At 43.9% G+C, this 21,862-nt stretch overlaps 1 protein-coding gene across 1 annotated transcript in view; it reads right to left on the reverse strand.

Moving 5' to 3' along the window:
• FCHO2 (FCH and mu domain containing endocytic adaptor 2) overlaps positions 1-21,862 on the reverse strand; it is a 724,395-nt gene that overhangs the window by 600,322 nt on the left and 102,211 nt on the right. Inside the window, exons 3-5 of the mRNA XM_069224082.1 lie at positions 1,289-1,363; positions 1,042-1,183; positions 807-959 (exon numbers count right to left, since the gene is read on the reverse strand). Of these exons, the coding sequence (XP_069080183.1) occupies positions 807-959; positions 1,042-1,183; positions 1,289-1,363 (370 nt within the window). The remainder of the gene's footprint in view (positions 1-806; positions 960-1,041; positions 1,184-1,288; positions 1,364-21,862) is intronic.

A 21,862-nucleotide genomic window follows, 5' to 3' on the forward strand; every position in this document is an offset into this window, starting at 1 on the left:
AACCAGGACAATAAAGCATGACAGGATTAACATTGTGACCAGGAGTATGAAGCATAGAAATAACACTATCATATTATCACTAGAGTCAATAGATGAATTCCTACCTAGGCTATATTAGAGCACAGCATGTTAAGTTCTAGTTCTGCCCTTCAGGTTCCCCTGGGAAGACATCATCCCCCATACCTGAGCAAAGGTCTGAAGTCTGCATAAGCAGCTGTAGCAAAGCATTCAGCAATCAGCATACAGTTGTGGTCATCTGGCTGGAATCTCACTCTAACATGTAATAAAACAGCTGATGTTCTGTGAAAATGTCCCTGCGTAAGGATGGGTATGTCTCTATGAACACCAGAGACAAAGTGTTATCACGTTTTACAGGCAACCTATCTAACTGCAGCCTTAAGAGAAGCACAGAGTGAACAAGAATGTCTTGTTTAAGAACGTAGTGCTGGCCTAGGCAAAGAACAGCTAGATAGAGAGAAATAAACACGACCACAAATGTGGCTATTGCTAAAATAATAAAGCTGAATAAAATATATCTAGGTAAAAGTGCACAGCGGCAGGCCTAGTGTGCTAAAATAACTTGCATGGAGCTATAACTAAAAAGGCTACACAACAAAACAAGCAAATCTAACTCTTATCTTCATGAGTTTTCTTGTATCATTTTCAATAACAATTTTATAGTCTGACTAAGCTTCCTTTATCAACATTAGAACACTTTTTTAAAAGAAATTCTGCAATGACATCTTACATAGCTCTTAGAACCATCCAATGCTTTAACCTGAAAGAGGAAATTCCAAGTTAATTACCTTTTCAATATCTTTCTGAGCAGCTCCTTCTCTTTTCAGTCGCTCCTGGTCTACACACTTAGCATTATACATTTCCTTGGATTTCTGCAAAGCCTGAGTAATATTCTGGATATTTTGTACGGCATCCAGCGTTCCTGCGACTTCCTCTTTTGTCTGGAAAAAGATACAGTCCTCAATAAAACAGGCGAAATCCCTATTTTAAACAACATAATAAGCATAAGAAAATAAGTCAGACCTTTTTATGAGCTTTTAACTGCTCATCTCCATACTTCTGCACCTCTTTTATCAGCTCCTGTAACTTTTTAACTAGTTCCAAATGACAGCTTGCTAACTTTTCTGTTGACGTTTTGAAAATATCCCATACTGGCCCGAATGTCCTAGAGAAACAGAAATGAAATGAGGTAGTGGAGTAGAAAGGAACAAAAAAAATCTGTGTCATAGTTAATACAGGCTTACAGGATTTTCTCATGCAGAATACATACCCAAGCTGAGTATAATTGCTTGCAGATTTGGAGAGTTTTGACATTGACCTTGCATAAACCTCTTCTATTGTTGATCTATTGAAAACAAAGGGCAGACAGTGCTTTAACTTAAGGATAATGCTAAAATGTAATATATTTGAACTATACTGCTATTAAACATACTTGGTGTGAAAACCAAAGAAGTAATGACACAATTTTGTTCTGTAAATGACAGAAAATACTAGAGATATATTTGATGTTGGGGCTTCTACAATACAAGAATGCTGACAAGATAGCAACAAGCATTTTCAATGCAATAGGTCTCACATTTTCTTGAGTCAGAGCTATTGGCAATTTAAATTCATAACCAGACTTTTCTTGCCACTTAAATTGGTCATCCCTGCCTCATAATTTCATCTTTTCCTGCCATAAAATACAGTGACTCAGCATTTAACTAAATCACTTCCATTTACCTTCTTCCTCTATCTTAAGACATATACAATCATCATATAGACCTTTATCAGAAATAAAACCTTGGCATTAGAGTGTAATGCTCAAAACACAATAATAAAAATATAATTTGGGACGGACTGGAGGGTGAAAGGAAAGAGGGAGTCGGGAGTAAAGATAGAGAGGACAAGTGGTGTAGTAACTGTGTCATGGGCTCTGGAGTAAGAAAGAAAAACGGTTGACTGCAATTTTGGTAGGAAAATACAGCAGTAATTAGAGTTGAGTGAGGTCCATAGGCCTCTGGGCCCCGGTGCCACTGCACTTGTTGCTCAATTAATAATAAGGCCTCAGGAGAGAAAGCAGATGGGGCAAAAAAAGAGAAGCTTAAGGAATACAACAGACAAAAGGAAGAAAGAGAAGGGGTCGCAAAGAATTAAAAGAAAGAAGGAAAAGAAAGAACGAGAAAATTAAAACTAAGAGTAGAAATAGAGCAAACGTGTGAAACAAAAGAAAAAAAGGAATGAAGCTAGCGAACAAAAGATAAAGTGGAAAAAATTATGAAAGAAGTGCAAAAAGAAAGAGAAAAACGTGCATTAGAGAAACAAAGATAGATGGTAAGAGAAACAAGCAGCGAAAGAACCAAGGCATTTATGTAATGATACATTTCCCACAGACACAGAATGGGGAAAAAACTTTGGGTCCCGAACATGTGGCTTCCACATACAGATGAGAAAAAGTAAAACGTGAACTGACAGATAAAGATAAGAATACACCAGAGAAAGGAAGGAAGAAAGATCTAAAAAAAAAAAAAAAAAAAAAAGTGAAAGGATGCATACCAAGTCAAAGAAAAGAGTAAATAAAAAAGACAAAGAAAGAATGAAGGGAAGAGAAAAAATAGTGACACAATGTATGCCTGATGAAGAAAGAAGAGAGTAATGAAACATGGAAAGAAATAAGGTTTTTGCAAGTTTGAAAGAGAAAGTAGCAAGAGGAAGAAGGAAATAAAAAAAGGGAGAGGAGTAGAAATAAATAGTTGAAAGAAAGAGCAAAACTGTTAACATGTGTATTTTTAGAGCTGGAAAGAGAAAAAAGGGGGAGAAAGAAAACAGTGAGAGTAAACAGAGTAACGTAAAGAACGGAGTGAGATAGGTGAAACAGATCCTCCCAAATAAAAGATGGCACCTAATAATAGATTTGATTGGCTCCCCCACGTACTCAAACAGAAGTCAGAGTGTGGAACAGCAGGGGGCACTGCAGATTAGCAGGAGATGCATTAGCAGAGTTGTATGTGAACCCCAATACAGCAATATAGGGGCGCTTCAGATCAGAATTGGGGGTATAGACACAGAGCTCTGTTCCAGCCCAGTGTTGGAATAACAGAAAAGCACAGGGTGAGAAATGAGAAACAGAGACGCTGTGTAATTCCTGGGGCGCTGCACGTTAGGGCTTAGGAGCACTGACAGAGTTGTATGTGGGCTGCAGTACTGGAATGGTAATGGGCACACAAGGTCAGAAGTGAATTAAGTTAATGGAGCTATGTGTGGAAACTAGTATTGGCGTGTTAGCCTGGAGGTACACTGATGAAACTGTGAATGGGGCCCAGTATGTGAGTGACACTACCTCTGAACCACGGTGCATGCCTGCTGAAAAACTACTGTATAGTTGAACAGAAAGACCCCTGAAATATATCGGAAATACACTGCAACTTGATATTAAAGCCATGGGGAAAGAAAGGGAACATAAAAATGCTCAACAAAATAAAATTGATCAGTACACCGCCCAGAGCACTCAAGGGGAGAGGGGTGGGAGGGGGTGAAACCAACCCACAGACACTGATGGAACAAGTAACAAGCTCACATGATGAACCATCGGGAGTGCAGATATTGGCCGCAAAAGAACAGTCCAGCACCAAGGTTCAAGACAAAATTTACGCCATGACCGTCTATGTTGGACTACTCAGGGCAGACCTCCGCACAGTTGCAGAGAGAGCCTTAGCCACGGAACAACAAGTATCAATGCTGCAGGAAGAGGTTGCTGCGCTGAAACAGCAATACCAGAACTTACTAAAAAAACGCAAAACTTAGACAGAAGAGCTGAGTACGTGGAGGGACGATCGCAGAGATGTACTCTCCACTTTGTGGGATTTCCGAAGGATGCAGAAGGCAGAGACCCAGAGGGGTTCATTGAAAATTGGATACAAGAGAAGTTATCCCCTGTCTTTGTCGTGGAAAGGGCACACAGAGCGCTGATCCCGAAGCTGCCAGTAGGAAAATGCACTGCACACCCTCATTGCTAAAATCTTTAATTATAGGGACAGAGACTCTATCCTCCGAGTGGTGAGACAAAAGGGAAATCCTAAGTTTGAAACTACACGATACAGGTCTTCCTAGATTACACGAGGCATGTACAGCAACTACTGCCCACCTATGGGGGTGTAAAGCAGAAACTCAGATGAATGGGATTCTGTTACATGTTGATTTTTCCAGCAAAATTAAAGGTATTGCATGCAGACCGCATGCACTTCTTCACGACCCTGGAAGCAGTGTGGGACTGTCTCGAGATACATGGAGATGACCGAGTCCTTGCTTCAAGCTCGAGATCCTGGGAGAAGTGAGGCCATGGGGTCGGTCAAGACCCTGTGAGCAAAGAAACAGAGGAGACCAGGGTCTGCCAGAGCGTCCCAGAAAGTGGTGGTGCGGAATGACAGAACATTGGCATTGGAAGACCTCAGTATGCCTACAGGTGACCTGTGGGGCTCTGGTCTGGACCCCGAGAGTCTGAGGCAGAAAAGCAAAAAGGCGTGATCCTTGGTGGAAGAAGTCACAGCATTGGGTGTGGATGAATGCAGCTACGCATCAACAGCATTGACTGAGATCGGACAATGATAAATAGATGGGAAGATTTGTGAGACCAAAACCATAGCCAAAGTACAGGACCCCTCGCCTTAAACAGTGGATGCAAGTTCTGGATGTAGCCTCTAATTGGGGCCACCTTTAAGGATTGATTCTTTATACTATACCCCTTAATGGCTGTGATTGAGTGAGTTGCAATGTGGAAAGCTGAGATACAAATGTGGCAATGTAAGACTGTGGATGCGACGGGAGCAGTGTGACTGAGTTAGCACCAGGGGGTGAATGAAAATGGAGTGTGAAGCCCATTGCTAGGGTGTTCTGCATACTGGCCCGACAGTACATAGAAATTTGATAGTTATGATTGAAGGGTTGAGTGGAGGATGCTAAGTATGAATGTGCTGAGTGGTAAAATGAAGAGGTAAGCCGATCATGTTGACATTAGAATCTGTTTACTGTTTTATATTCATATTACATTGATTTGGCTGATTTGGGAGGGGGAGACCCTAATGACGGTTGGAGCTGCACAGGTTGTTCATATGTGTGTACCCAGGGGTGGGGGTTGAGACATGGCTAGTCTGACCAGCTACGCAATTGAGAAGGTAGAGAGATTGACGCCTGCAATAGAGCAGCATGACAAAATACTGCTGAAAAAAATTACTATGGGAACTCACTATTGACATGGAATGTAAGGGGGCTGAACTCATTTGTAATAACATATCTGTGCCAACATGGTACACAATAGCACTCCTCCGGGTGACACATTTGACAGACACTGAGGTCAACAAACTGCATAAGAAATGGAGGGGACAGTTATATGCAGCTACCTACTCCAATTATGCCCACGGAGTATTTATATGGATTGCCCCACAGGTGCAGTTTTTACTCAGGGGCTACCAAGCAGATGTCAATGGTAGATACCTATTGGTACAGACTGCTGAATGGGATGGAAATATGCTTGCTCAACGTATATGCCCCAAAAGTAGATGACGGAAATGTTTTCCCGCACTAGAACGTGAGCTGGCCCCATATTTTGCAATACCTTTGATATGTGCCGGGTACTTCAACTGTGTCCTTAATGGAGACATGGATAGGCACCTGCCAAAGCTTCAAACTAAGCACAAACCTGACCACCTCTCTTCAAAACAGTGATGGACCGGGTACAAAGCACAGACATATGGCGCGTCACTCACCCAGGCAACCAAGAATACACATGCTTTAATACCATGCATCACACCTACAGCCGTCTTGACAGATTTCTTGTATCACACAACATTGCAATTATACTCACTAATGTTCAAGTCATGGATAGATTCTTGTCAGATCATGCTCCAGTGCTGGCGGACTGGCAGGTTGGAGGACATAGGCCCCAAACTCCAATCTGGTAATTACGGTCAGAAACTCTACAAGACCCCACCTTCAGAGAGGATCTCAGTAAGGTGATAGATTTATAGAGGGATGCTTTGTCACAAACTGATTATCTACAGAAACTAGGGGTCTGGAGTGGGATACTCTAAAGGTTGTTGAACACGGTGATGCCTGTCCAGAATTACTAGCACACAAAGATGCTTGTGGTCAGATCTCAGGGAGGCTGAGTGCTCTCTGGCCACTGCACAACAGACACCCAGATACACCTGAGTCCTGTGAGACTGAATTACTGAACGGTCGTCGCAACACAGAAATATGGGACAGGCTTGATAAACTGACCTCACATGAATATAGACCGCTCCTACTTAGGGAAGGGGACAGGTCGGGTCGCTTGCTGGCCTGGCTGCTTCGCTGGGAGAGACCATTACTTCTTATCTTGTCTCTGAAAAGAGCAGATGGAACAAGAGTGACCACACAAAGTGGCATAAATAAACTACTGACAGAACACTTGAAGGCAGTTCTTCAGAGGCGGAAATCTTCAGATACCGGAGATACAAACGTACCTGGCGACCAAGGACCTACCTCAGCCTACAGAGGGCAACAAGAGAGCTTGGATGATGAGCTCCAATTGGATAAGCTTAGGGAAGCAATGGGGGAACTAGTGCGGCAAAAGGCACCAGGCTCTGACAGGTGGCCAGTAGAATATTACCAGGCCTATAGAAATCAATTGATACCCAAGCTGCTAGAGACTCTTCTTGAATCTAAGAGAATGGGCATTTTGCCCCAATCAATGTGTGAGGCCCAGATCATCAGGCTCTCTAAGTCACACAGGTATCCAGCGGAGCCGGTGCATTTAGACCCCTCTCAATGCTTTGTGAGGATACCAAGGTACTGGCCTAAGTCCTAGCCATGTGACTAAAATGAGTCATACCAAACTTGGTGCATAAGGACCAATGTGGTTTCATACTGGGTAGGGGAACACATATGAATGTGAGGAGACTAACACAGGTCCTCCACTCTGTGTCAGGGAACCCAGCGCTAGCAGCTGTAGCTGCACTAGACATATAAAAAGCATTGGTACTGTTGAGTGGGATTATATGTGGATGGTTTTGGAGACAATGGTACTGGGGCCTGGGTTCGCCTCCTATTACAGCTGTCCGATAGCATGTGTGCGAATGGGAAGGACGATTTTGGAAGCCTTTAGTGTGGAGAGGGGAACCCGTTAAGACCTGCCCGCTGTCCCCGCCTCTGATCGCGATTGCAATAGAGCCATTAGCGCAAACATTGAGGAAGGAGATGGCGGAATGGGGGCGGGGAGGATTGTGGGAGCACATGTAGCTCCTTATATGTAGACAATGCCTTAATATACCTGACAAACCCAATACATGTACCCCTAAGCTCCTTGATATCCTGACTGAGTTTGGAAGTATGTCAGTCTTATGTATTAACCAACGCAAATCACTACTTTTCCCGATGACGCGAAGTGTAGGCAGAACCGTGGCGGACCTCCCACAGGTACAGTTTAGGTGGGAGTGTGGGCATTTTAGATATCTGGGCATCCAGATAGCTCACTCAGACACTGCCCAGTGCGACGTAAACATGGGTGCTATGATACGATAGCTCGAGGCCTCCATTGGCTTTTGGAAGAAACTTCCTCTCTCCATGATGGGGAGGGTGGCCCTGAGCAAGATGGTTCTCCTCCCACGTTGCATCTATGCGCTTCAGAATTCACTGTGTCTTATTCCCAAGACCATGTTTAGGAAGTGGAAAAATGGAGCAGGGTGAAACTGAAATTGTTAAAACTAGACACAGATGGGAGAGATAAGAGTCCAGGATCTAGAGTTGTATTATTATGCAGGAATGTTGCAATATGCTCTGCACTGGAGTAGGGAAGGACTGGACGCCAAGGAAGACCAATTGGGTGACTGGGAGGGCGTGGGTGACCTACCAGGATACCTAATGAAAGGCAAGAGAGTCCCTAGCGAAGCCCTTTTCCTGGTATAGGGAAAAGAACGGTTGTAGCTGTACTAAAATGTGCTCCACATGCAAGGTTCCTCCCCATAGAGTGGCTGCCTAGCTTCAGACACAAATATACCTCAAAAAATGGTACGATGGTCGCCCCTTAACAGCAGGCGACTTGTACCAAACGGAGAAGTCCCTGACGCTTAACGAAGCCCGGGACATCTTTCAGTTACCCACAGGCCAACATTTACAGCATAATAAAAGTTCTCGTATAATTAGAGAGGTGTGGACTAGCCTTCCAGAGGAACCAGAGGAATTCAACACACTGCGTGCAATTCTAGATCCAGAAGTAACCAGAGGCCTAACGTCTCGAATATACAATGCCGTAAAGGCCGACTGTAGGGTGGATATGACAAGGTAGCGGGACAGATGGGAGCCAGATCTGGAAACAACCCTCAGTAAATCGGAATGGCGAAGGGCATTTGCACAGGTTCGGGAAATAGTGAGTAACACTATATTTAAGCTAATTCAGTTCCATTACCTACATCGAACACACCTCACTCCCCAGAGACTTCATAAAATGTATTCCAAACATTAGTCCGGGTGCCCTCAATGTGGATACGTGCCAGCACACTTCATACACATGACCTGGATTGCCTTAAGTTGCGTGGATGCTAGGCGACTTATAGATAACCTGAAAGAAATAACAATACAGACTGAACTATCACCCAAGCACGGCTTATTAAATGTACTCCTCCCAAAAAAAGGAAGAAAATGCAATATTGATTTGCACAGTTTGGGTTGGTACTGGCTAAATGTCGTATTGCGATACATTGGGCCCTAACTAGACCCCCTACATTACAGAGATGGAGAACAGACTTTAGGGAATAGGCAACAGCAAAAGGGAGGCGGCTGGTAATGGTTCGACATGAACAAGCGGAACAGGACACAGAAATATAGAGTGACATGTTGGAAAACCTAGGTCTACAAGCCCTTCATGGGTCCACACAACACAAACACACACAGACATCACAACCTGGGAGAGGACCCAAGATGACCCATCAAACCCAGAGAGAGGGAGCGGAGGAGACGAAGGCAGGGATGAATTTGTGACATGTACCAAGCTGCAGATTCTATTTATCGGGGATGGCAGAGGGGGCAGACAACCATACACATAGCAGCAGACCAGATTACCCAAGGTAACAGAAAAAGACCTCCTGCATTAATATGACCATGCAACAGGTTGAGCAGAGTCCTCACAATCGTATATTGATAAAAGAAAAACACGCCAATGATGTCCTTGTATGCTCCAAATACTGAATATAATGTGAGTAGACTAGTCATATTCAAGGTTATGACAGTTAAATTATATTGTTATCCAGTTGTTAATTATTGTAAGATTTTGTACAGCAAATATGGAGATGAGCTTAGGAGAAATTATTATTCCCTGTTGTAGCCCTGCCTACATCTCAAGAAACTCCGGAACCAAAGTCTAGGAATGCTTGGTTAGATTATGTAAACCTCCAGGTAATGTGGGATACCTGGCACTGTGGGGAAGACATATCCTTGCTGTAAACATGATGTATTGACACAGGACTTGCTCCATTGAGACGTACACTTGTATTGTTGACATTATGAAAATGATAATAAAGATAATTTACAAAAAAACATAAAGAGTGTTTCCAAAGGTAAGTAGCATGCTCCTCTGATGGATACTTCTAACCTCAGGTTCCTCAACTTGTGAATAGATACCAAAGCAGTTCCTCCCCACATGTTGGGTCTGTGGAATGGCTCAGACAAAAAAGTCCTGCAGGACCAAGTGGGCAAAATGCCCATCTCAACAGACCCGGTTGTTGAAGCAGATGTGCTTCGTTAATGTGTGCACTGATGCCCACATAGCTGCCTAACAGATATCCAAGGTAGGCACTTGAAGTGCCAATGCAATGGTAGCAGCCATGGTCCTGGTGGAGTAAGTCCTTAGAACCTCTGTGGGGCACTTCCTAGTCAATGAGTAGCAGATGTTTGTGCAGACGACTATCTATTAAGAGTTGGTCCATTTCTACACCGCCTTGCCCTTCTTTGCCCACAAAGAGCTGATCGTCCACCTGATGTTCCCAAGTACAATCAATTTAAAGGCTGACTGCCCTCTTAGGCAGAGGCTATCCATTGAAAGAAGGTCATTTTCTGCACTGATTTGCCCTTCTTCACCCAAAAAGAGCAGATCAACAACCTGATGTTCCCAGGTGACATTAATTTAAAAGCTCACTGCCCTCTTGCAGTCTAAATGATGGGAAACTCTCATCCTCTTTTGAGGAATGAGGCAAAGCAAAAAAGGTTGGAAGGGTAATGGCTTGCCCAACATGAAAAAGCATCACCACCTTCGGTAGGAACGTACCTCGAGTCCTTAACAACCGCTTGTCTGGAGAAAAAAAAAAAAGGCGGTGTAGATGGCTGCAACAAAAGCACCTGAAGTTCAAACACCCAGCGTTCAGACGTAATCACAACCACAAAGACCATTTTTTAAGGCGAGTACATGCAATGGACAACTGTGCATTGTTTCAAATGAAGTACAAGATCACCAAGGCCCAGCTACTCACCAGTCTCAACAATTTCACCATCCCCCCCGACGACCTTGACACTAACACAGCTGCCCAGGAACTCATCAACTGGATCTCAGACTGCGCCAACACCTTGGCCCACACCAATAAACCCTCCAACTGACGCTCATCTAGGAAAGCGAACTCATTCACCCCAGCCCTTAAGGAGTCCAAACAAAACTGCAGACGCCTTGAAAGGAAATGGTGCATCAATAACACACACCACCAATTCATCAGGACCACCAAGCAAAACGCCTTCCAGGAATGCATCAACAACAACGCACACAACAGCAAAGAACTCTTCACGATCATCAGTGAACTGACCAACCCCAGAGCGAACTCCACGGACATCCTCCCATCACAAGAACTCTGCAACAGCCTCTCCGCCTACTTCTACCACAAGATAGCAGACATCTATGACAGTTTTCCGACCCAGGTCCATTCATTGCCCAGCACCATCATAGCCTCCACTGAAGCTGCACCAAACCACCACCACCTACTCTGCTGGGCCTACATCTCCGATGAGGAAACCCTCAACTTCATGAACTGCATCCACTCCAGCTCTCCCTTCGATCCCTGCCCCCACCACATCTTCAACAAAGCAAGTAGCACCATCGCACCCAAGCTCCGGCACAGGATCAACCGCTCCTTCGAAACCGCCATCTTCCCACAAATCTGGAAACGCGCCGAAATCAAGCCCTTACTGAAGAAACCACCCGCAGACCCAGATGACCTCAAGAATGTCTGGCCCATCTCTCTACTCCCCTTTCCCCTACCCAGCCAAGGTCAACGAAAAGGCTGTCAACAGACAAATCACCAAACACATCGAACTCTACAACATCCTTGACCCCGCTCAGTCTGGCTTCCGGAGCAACCACAGCACCGAGACCGCCCTCCTCACCACCACAGATGACATTCTCATCCTCCTAGACAGTGGTGAGACCGCGGATCTCATCCTCCTCGACCTGACTGCCCCCTTCAACATCATCTCCCACCGCACTCTACGGTCTCCATGACACCGGAATCCGAGACAAGGCACTAGAATGGATCACCTCCTTCCTCTCTGACAGAACCCAAAAAGTCCGACGACCCCTCTTCTACTCAGAGGCCACCAAGATCATCTGCGGCATCCCACAAGGCTCCTCTCTCAGCCCCACTCTCTTCAACTTTTACATGGCCCCCCTAGCTACCATCGCCAGACACCACACACTCAACACCGTCTCATACGGCGGCAACACACAGCTAATCATCTCCCTCACGAATGACCCGCACACAGCCAAAGCCAAATTCCACAACGAAATGAAGGTAATCGCCGCCTGGATGAAGGATAGCTGCTTCATGCTAAATACTGTAAAAACATAAGTCCTCGCCATGGGCAAAAAACCCTTAGCGTGGGACATCTGGTGGCCCACAGCCCTCGGAAGCGCTCCAGCCCCCACCGACAACACTCGCAACCTTGGATTCATCCTGGACTCATCACTCTCGATGAACCGTCAAGTCAGCACAGTCTCCTCCGCCTGTTTCAACACCATGAGCATGCTTCGGAAGATCTTCAAATTGATCCCTACCGAAACCAAAAAAACAGTCATCCAGGCCCTCGTCAGCAGCCTCTTGGATTATGGCAACACACTCTATGCCGGAACCACCACCAAGGTAGAAGAAAAGACTATAATGCATCCAGAACGCCCCCAAACACAGCCACACTGGCTCCCAATAGACAAGAGAATTACATTCAAACTTCTCACACATGCATACAAAGCCCTCCACAACGCTGGACCAGAATACCACCATAACCTTTCCTAATGAACTAACAAGGCTTTTGCCCTTTGTAATTGGTTTAACATCACAAACAACTCATACCTAATGTATTGAACATAGTAAGGTTTCCTACATAGTAATCATAAAATTAAACATCTGTACAAAATTAGAATTAGGAGAACCATACACAACCCCTTCCACAGTGCAAACCTTCTACTCCCAGAGTTTTATCAGAGAGGTAACCAACCAGCACAATACCCCTTTACTTGTGAATCCAAGTAGCACAACCTGTCTACACACAGGGTTATAATAATCTACACTTAAAGGCTTTAACATGTTTAAAAATAGGTAAGTCAGGTATACTGCTTTTGTCATAGCATTTCATGATAAACAGATCAGATGTAGAGCACGTGACACAACTGTTCCCAATGAATCAATCAGGACTATAGCCTTTATCATTGGTTTTGTTGCCATAACCTACAAAGGCCTTCAGAATTACATAAAAATGGCAATAATCAGGCACACAATCATAAAATTAGAAATATATACAGAATTACAGTTGGCAAAACAATAAATACCCTCTCTGAAAAGGGCTTACCAAACATAATAACATTGAAGATTTACACTCTAGGGGCCTGATTATGAGTTTGGCGGACGGGGTGACCCGTCCGCCAAATGTCCGACGGGGAGGTTGCCGCCATACTGGCCACCTCCCCGCCGGACCCATTAGGACTTTCCAGCTGGGCTGGTGGGTCTAAACCAAGCCCAGCGGGAAAGTGGTGGCAGCATTGTCGCCGGCTCGTGATAGATCCGGCGGCAATGCTGCCTCCCGGAGGGGGCACCTGCACCCTCGCAATGCTCACTGTCTGCACAGCAGGCAGTGAGCATTGCGAGGGTGGTGGGCAGGGGGACCCTGCCAAGTGTATGGGAGGTGCAGGGGCCACCCTATGGCCCCCTACACCTGTTCTCTGCTGGTGGAGAACTAGGTCGTAATCAGCAGGGCTGCGCTGAGTTCAGCGCCGCCCTAGCTGATTCCGACCAGGACAGGCAGCAGAGACGGCGATCTGACTGCCAAACTCTTCATTTGGAGGCCCTAAGTGTTTTTCAGAAGGGTAACCAACACCAAAATCTTAACCTGTCACAGCAATCTCTGAGATTCCATATAAAAAATACCAGTCTACAGCCTTCCACTGTTACAAGCCTACTGGCCTTAATAAATACGTTTCAAAATAAATTGATTGGGCCTGCTACCTTTGTCATAACTTTGTATAACAAACATGTCAGATCTATCTCATATGAGATAAGTTTTCCCAAAGACCCAACTAAACCTACAGCATTTATGACTGACTTGCCAACATAATCAACCCAGGCCAACTGCATTCTACATAAACCTACGCACAAAGCAATCCTCTGGCATGCAGTCAGAAAGAGGAGGTTGCATCTGTGGTAGAAATAAAGAAGAGAAAAACACCTTCTTGTGAAAAATATAAATGGGCAAATAAGGCAATTGCTGATTCTGGATTACTCTTCACTCTTGTTGGTGAGAGAGAGCTTTCCATGTTTGTCCAAGTGCAATACTAAGAATCCAATCTCAAAGTTTTTGACATGCTGGGAAAAAGGTGGGAGTAGTAGGTTAATTTCAAGCAGATTTAAAATTTGAAGAACAATACTGCCAAAGGTGTGGAGTGTATTGCTGATAATGGGTCCAAACATTAGGCTGGGTTGAGCAAGGCAATTGTATTATGGTTTTGAGATCCCAATCATCCAGATCTTGTTATATCAAGACAGAAACATTTTGGAAATTAATGTGTAGACGGATGCAGGTTGAATATCAATAAAAGGTGAATGAATACCAAGGTTTTTTTCGGACAATCTTAGTAAACTTAAGAGGCTCCAACACTGAATAATTTTCAAAGAAAATGCTGGGCCAAAGGTGCAAAAATTGTTAAATGTGCAGATAAATTTCAGCAAAGATTTGAGCTCTGAACTAGAAGATTGTGCGCTTTAGGCATAATCCAGTCTACTGAATGTTGAGACTAGGTGGCTTCGGTTGTGTTGGCATGAAGATGTAAAACCGAAAAGCTTTGAGGTTGCGTACAGATCAACATGGTAATAATGGTCATATTTGGATGGACAGTGAACCCCTGTCCAATATCAATGAAATGTTGGCCATGTTCAAGGGGGCAATGTACTTAACCTTGCTTGACATGTCTGCAGCTATTATCAGATAGAACTTTATGAAGACTCAAAACAATTTACATCATTAGCGACTCTGGAGGGAGGGTTCCACTATGTTCGTATGCCATTTGATTTGATACCCGCTTCATCTGAATTCCAAGGCCTAATGAACAATTTTCTTAAAGAGGCTGCAGGTGTAACTTCTTTCCAGATGATGTTCAGGTGTATTTAAAGGATGAGTGCAAACATAATGTGAGGTTAAGTGAAGTGTAAAACATAATCAAGTAGGTTAACTTTGAGAAAGGATAAGCGCAATTTTTTTCATAACGGAGTGGAGTACCTAGGTCACTGTGTATCTGAAAAGGGAGCTCAGCCTAAAATGAAAACTTTACAAGGAATTGAATGTGCGCCAGTTGATAAGGATCAGCTTAGGTTCCTTTTGGGACTTGAAAAGTACTATGCAAAATTTGCCAAAAGGTTTGGCAGTAAAACTGCATTTTATGCGCACCTTACTGAAAAAGAACAAGAGGTATGTGTGGAGTAGACCGTATGAGATAGGTTTTAATGAAATTAAAAAGGATCTGCTTGTCGACACAAGCCATTTGATTTGAATGATGTGTGTATCATTATGACCGATGGTGGTTATTAATTGGATGTGGTGTTGCTGTAAAAGAGAGTTAAGGGGAATGAAGAAATAATTGTTTTCATTTCAAGAGCTTTGCATGGTGCAAAGCTTATGTATTCTACTATAGATAAGTAAGGTTCTGGAGATGAGGTGGGGGGTTCAGCATTTCAAAACATTTGTATGGGGTAATGAATTTGGACAGATCGTAAATCCCTTCTGGATTTGCTTTGCACAAGCAGTCTAAGCTGGAGTATGTGCAGAGGCAAATAATTTTGCTGCTGATAGTCTCTATAGGTTGCCCTTAAAAGAGGATATAGATGAGAACAATAGTTAAGTTGAGGACATGGAAATTGTTTTAGCATTGAATTCTGTAATCTGGAGATCAATGGAGCACTGTTGGAAAACGTGTGGAGAGATGAGCTAGAGGTGCTTGTCGTGTTACAAGGGGTAATAGGGCTTGCATCCAAAGGTTGGCCACAGTTAAAGAAAGTACAAAGTGAGTTGGTTCCACATGGCCATGTGGCTGAAGAGTTGTCCATAACTTGCAGGAATCTGAAACGGGGCAGCCTTTTGGTTGTTTCAGTGTGTCTTCACAGCAAAGCTTTAAAATTTACTCATGAAGGTCATGTTGGTGTACGGACCACAAAGCAAAGGATGAGGGAGGATTTTTAGTGGCTGGGGATGGAAAGAGCCGCTTGAACAGCATATAAGAGAATGGTGTGCATGTGCATTGAGAGACAAGACAAAATAATGATACGTTCCCCAGTCACTTCAGTAGTTAGTCCAACAGTTCCATGGAATAAGTTTGCTTTTGATATTTATGGTATGTCTGGGGTTTTAGGAAGTAGACCTAAATAGCTCTTGTTCTAGCAAACTGCACGTCTATATGACCTGAAATAAATTGAGCTGATAGTGTCAATACACAGATTGTCAGAGATCTTATCTTACAGGATGTGTTTCACAGAGAGGGCTATCCTTAAGAAATTGTGACCATTAATGGAACTCAATGTTGACGCAATGTGAATTTTCTTAGATACTGCAGAGATCCATCATCTCTAAACATCCTTGTATCTTCCATGTAATAATGGTCTGGTGGAATGATTTATTCACATATTGAAGGATCAATTACAGTGAGATTTAATAAATGGTCTTAGTTGGAGATTTTCATGAGAGATAATATCCTCTTGGCAATGAGGATCACGCCACATATTGGTACACGACTTTAGCCTTTTACCTTATTAAAAGGAAGGGAGGCTGGTAAGTGATTAAACAAGGATTGGAAGGGTCAGAAGTGTGTGGATTTGGACAAGGTTGGACGAATCAGGCAAGGTGTGAAGTACAGCACAGGAACAGTATGTTTGCAGAATGTCATGTAAGAAGTTGCATGTCAAGAATGGGGATTTAGTTAGAATCAAGATACCCATCAATATATTGAAAGGGCGTTTGTTTTTCTCTGTACCTGTGTGGGTCAAAGAGGAGAAGGATCATACAGTGGTTCAGGACGACAATAGAGTTTGGAACGAAAGCACAATTTTAATTGTAGCAAAACTCAAATCTGCATACATGTGTAAAATATTTTGTGCTGTTCGCAAAAAGCTTCCTGTGAGTTGAAGCATGAGCGTGTCCAGTTTGCTGCCTGGACGTTATAAGGATTGTGTGATATGGGGAAGTTCTTGTGAAGATTGAGATTTGTGGTGATGGGTCATGGAAGGTTATTGTGGCAGTTAATATTCCACAGCTGCAGATTTCTTAGGTGTCTACGTTACTTCCAAATGCAGGGTTGTTTTTCCTTTAGTTCAATTCTTCATTTGTGAAGCAAAGACTTTTCATTTTATTTTTCCTTTCTGTGTCTGTTCATTTATTATTATTATATTACGTTTGTGAAAGGAGAAGGATATGTGAGGTTCTTATCTAAAAAAATATATATTCTTAACTGTAGAATACTAGAGACGTTTGTGTACGGGATTCTGTACACTGGTAGCTGCTGGTAGACTGGAAGATGACTGTTGTTTTGAATGAATATAACATTTAAAGATACCTTCGATGTGAGACTTCTTTACAATGGGCAGATACATGTGCTGTCAAGCTAGACCCAAACAGTGTTACTATCAAATCCAAATGTTCTTATTATGTTATATTTTTGGGACAATTTTGCTTCTGATTGCATAAAGGTTAAGAACCACCAGGTTAGTTAATAAGAACAGTGCTGTGAACTGCTGTATCCAGGAGTGGCATTAAAAAGTGCAAATATTTAAGAACACACGTACAAACATAACTGGTCTGAAATAATGGGCGGCAGATAGCCTGTTTTAAGTCACTCACCATCAAGGCAAAGGGACTAGGAAGGAAAGAAGTGGGCACATGGTGTGTGGTCTAAGTGTTACTAGACTTCAAAATTAACCTAAGGAATGCTTGACAAAAATGTTCTCTATTCAATGATCTCCAATTTAATGAATGTATTTAGACGAGCCTGAAGAATGGGGGATGAGACATAAAAGCATAATGACTCCTAAAATCCATCATGGCAATCTAATTTCGTTTTAGTGTCCGGCTGCTTGCAATTACCGATTGTGGTATCCATACACCTTTTGCTGTTTAGAATACCCTGTGAAAAATATATGCACTGCAATATTAGAGTCGCATGAAACTTTTAGTTGAACTTAGATACTAATGCTCTCTCTAGCTTTGTCAGTTCTGAAACTTAGAGGAGATGAACAGACGTTATACTTCAAGAGTAGCTGATTTTCACATATATTTTAAAGTATTTTTACATTGAAAACGCTGCACCAATTTACTGGCGTGTACCCCATTAGTTGGTTGCTACAACTGGTACTCTAGATTGCTGCTTATTAGTTTATTTTTATATTTGTTTGATGACACTCGTACATTGACTGACACTTATGGCTTTAACGTGGACGCCAGAGAAACACTGACTTATGATCTGTTACCAATTATTATATTAAGTGTAATGCTTCTATGTATTTTCTCTTTGATGAAAAAATTGAAATCAAGAATGGAAGAAGTGAGAAGTACAGTGTGTTTGCTCCACTTCCCAACAATGCACATAAACGCTGTACCAAGAGAGAGGCACACACTCCGACCTTAGTCTAGTCTCTCTTGTCCCAGCCTAGAAGGGCTTCCTCCAGGATTATTAAAAGGAGTCTCACCCATTAGTATTTCTAATGGAATGCTTAATCACCAAGTCCTCTCCCTGGCACCTAATGTGTCTTGTTGGGCTTGACCTCGACTGCCCAAGGGAGCTCTTTCTGCGTTAGGGAGGGATCAAAACTTAAAATGACCACGTGGTACCCTGCAAAAAAATCAAAGTTTAATTTAAAAGGTCCACATGTAAAATTAAAACCAAATATCAATGCTATTCTATATTGTCTTAAGCATCTGGGGGTCTACATGTTTCAGTCACTCTATTGCCTAAACAGGTTGGTCAGCTTTCTGCAGGGCCAAATTTACGATCACTTCTTGTTTTACAATGAGTACATAGTTGTCAGTGACAGATTTCCTCTTACTTAAAGGTAATCTCAATTGCCAGACATTCACAATGTTTTTTATGGATTTACACACACATACAAACATTGATGGTACTCAGTTATCTGTGGGATTAAGAAAGACATTATTACTCCAATCTAGACACACACAAATTATTGTGCTGTAAACCATACAGTGAACACTGCACACAAAATTCAACACTTTTTGTTTGGGAGTGCTAGTGTGATTCAAAAGTTCACATTTAGATATCCATAGTTAATGGCAACCATTTACAGTTTTCATATTACTAAAAGGGCTTACTTGTGGCTCCTTGAGCATATTGCAAAGTGTATTCTGTAGACTTGATTGTCTCCCACGCAATAGCTTGCTTTCTAGGTAACTGGTGAACTTATGTACAAGAAGAGCAAGTTACTTACCTTCGGTAACACTTTTTCTGGTGGATACATTAGCTACCTGTGGATTCCTCACTTAATGAATTCTCCCCATGTGTAGCATTCAACGGAAACTTCTCTCTAGCTCTGCACGTCGGCCAGGACGTCACAATTGCCCGACTCCACGCGGCTCCGTGTGATGTCATTGTCGCAATAAGAGGCCCTCGCCGCCGTGCTGACGTCAGTTTACACCATTTTTTACGTGCCTTTGAAACATACAGAAAACACCAACAATCTAAACACTTCATGATCGTAAATAATAAAACTTTATAGAGAACCTTCATATAAAAACTTTCACAAAAAGTTCCTTAAAAAGAACATACCATCATGAGCAGTTTGCAAACATAGAAATAACCTGAATTGCAACTATGAACATATATACATATATATAAACATAGAATTTAAGGCACTGAAGTGCACACCCAAGGCGAACCCGGTATGACAGACAACGGGGAGGTGGGAGGGACCGTGAAGAATCCATAGGTAGCTAACGTATCCACCAGAAAAAGCGTTACCGAAGATAAGTAACTTGCTCTTCTGATGGATACAACTACCTGTGGATTCCTCACCTGATGAATAGAGTACCAAAGCAGTACCACCTCGGAGAAGGGTATCCGTCTGGTCACACCAGGAACTCCTGCAGCACAGACCGCGCAAAACGGCCATCCCTCCGCACCTCTGAATCCAGATAATAATGCTTTACAAAGGTGTGGAGGGAAGACCAAGTTGCGGCCTTGCAGATATCCGCCACCGGAACACCTCTGGCCAAAGCCGGTGATGCCGACTTGGCCCTGGTTGAATGGGCTCTGATCCCCTCAGGAGGATCTTTCTTCGCCAATGAATAACATATTTTTATACAAAGAACGACCCACCTGGAGAGCGTTCTCTTGTGGACGGCATTCCCCTTCCTCTTCCCCACGTATCCAATAAAGAGTTGTTCATCCAACCGGAACTCTCTCGTCCTGTCAATATAAAAGCTGAGAGCCCTCCTAGGGTCCAGACGATGGAGTCTTTCCTACCCCTTAGATGGGTGCGGAGGAGGGTAGTACGACGAGAGAGTTATGGATTGTCCCAAGTGAAACGGAGACACTAGATAGGGGAGGAAAGCCGACCTGGTCCTCAAAACCACCTTGTCCTTATGAAAAGTCGTAAAAGGCGGGTGAACAGAAAAGGCCTGCAGTTCACTAACACTTCTAGCCGACGTAATGGCTGTCAGAAACACAGTTTTGAAAAACAAATACCTCAATGGATAAGAATGAAGCGGCTCAAAGGGAGAGCCCATCAAAAAAGTCAAAACTAGATTCAGGTCCCACTGCGGCATGATAAAAGGAGTGGGAGGAAACCTATTAGTAAGCCCCTTCAAAAATCGTAAAACCAAAGGAGATTTGAATAAAGAGGGTTGATCTGAATCACATAAGAAGGCCGAAAGGGCCAAAAGATAGCCTTTAACAGTGGCCACAGCACAACTGCGCTGAGCCAACGATAATGCAAATAACAAAACATCTGAAAGATGGGCACTTGAGGGATCAATTTTCTGCTCTCCACACCAACGAACAAATTTAGCCCACCTACTCGCATAGACCGATTTGGTGGAGTGTCGCCTGGCCGATAAAAGAACGTTCACCACCTCTGGTGGGAGAGAAAAAGCACTCAGGTTGCCCCGCTCAATCTCCAGGCATGAAGGTGCAGGCTCTGGAGGTGGGGGTGTAAAAACTGCCCCTGCGACTGCGAGAGGAGGTCTGCCCTGAGAGGGAGACGGAGCGGAGGAAACAGAGAGAGTTGAAGAAGGTCTGCATACCATACCCTTCGTGGCCAATCCGGAGCTATTAGAATGACTTGGGCTCGGTCTTGGCGAATCTTCCTCAAAACCCGAGGAATCAAGGGTATGGGGGGAAACACGTAAAGCAACTGGTTGCACCAGGACATCTGAAACGCATCCCCCAATGCTCCTTGCATCGGATACTGAAGGCTGCAGAACGACGGACAGTGAGCGTTCTCCCGAGTAGCAAACAGGTCTATCCGGGGAAAACCCCACATCCGAAAAAGGTGAAGAATCAGATCCGGATGCAGACGCCACTCGTGGTCGTCCGAGAAGAAGCGACTGAGTCTATCCGCCCTTACGTTTTGGACCCAAGCCAGATGGTTTGCTACTACGCAAAGCCAATGGTCCCGAGCCCAGGACCAGAGTCGCAGAGCCTCTCTACAAAGAAGGTACGACCCAACACCCCCCTGCTTGTTGATATACCACATCGCAGTCGTGTTGTCCGTCAGGATCTGAACTGACTGACCGCAAAGAGACGGGAGGAAGGCCTTGAGGGCCAAACGAATCGCCCGCAGTTCCAGCAGATTGATATGAAACCTCTGCTCTACTGGAGACCAACGACCCTTGATCTCCAGATCCTCCAGATGAGCTCCCCACCCTAAGGTGGAGGCATCCGTTATCACCGTGGTCACCGGAGTTGGCAGCGAAAACAGCTTTCCTTGAGAAAGGTTGCCTTCCGCAGCCCACCATCGGAGATCCGCTGCAGTGTCTCTGGAGATCTTTATCAACTCCCCGAGATCTCCTCTGTGCTGAAACCACTGCCTGCGGAGGCACCACTGAAGAGCCCTCATATGCCAGCGTGCATGATTGACCAACAGAATGCAAGAAGCGAACAGGCCGAGCAGACGAAGGACCTTGAGGCTAGAATTACCACTCCTTCTTGAAACATTGGAACCAATGCCTGAATGTCCTGTATCCTCTGTGGCGGAGGAAAGGCCCGATTCAATGTCGTGTCCAGTACTGCCCCTATGAACAGGAGGCGTTGAGAGGGCTCTAGGTGAGACTTGGGCACATTTATTGAAAAACCCAGACTGAACAACAACTGGGTTGT

Source organism: Pleurodeles waltl, chromosome 1_1, assembly GCF_031143425.1.
Source record: "Pleurodeles waltl isolate 20211129_DDA chromosome 1_1, aPleWal1.hap1.20221129, whole genome shotgun sequence".
In the NCBI taxonomy this organism is placed as follows: Eukaryota; Metazoa; Chordata; class Amphibia; order Caudata; family Salamandridae; genus Pleurodeles; species Pleurodeles waltl.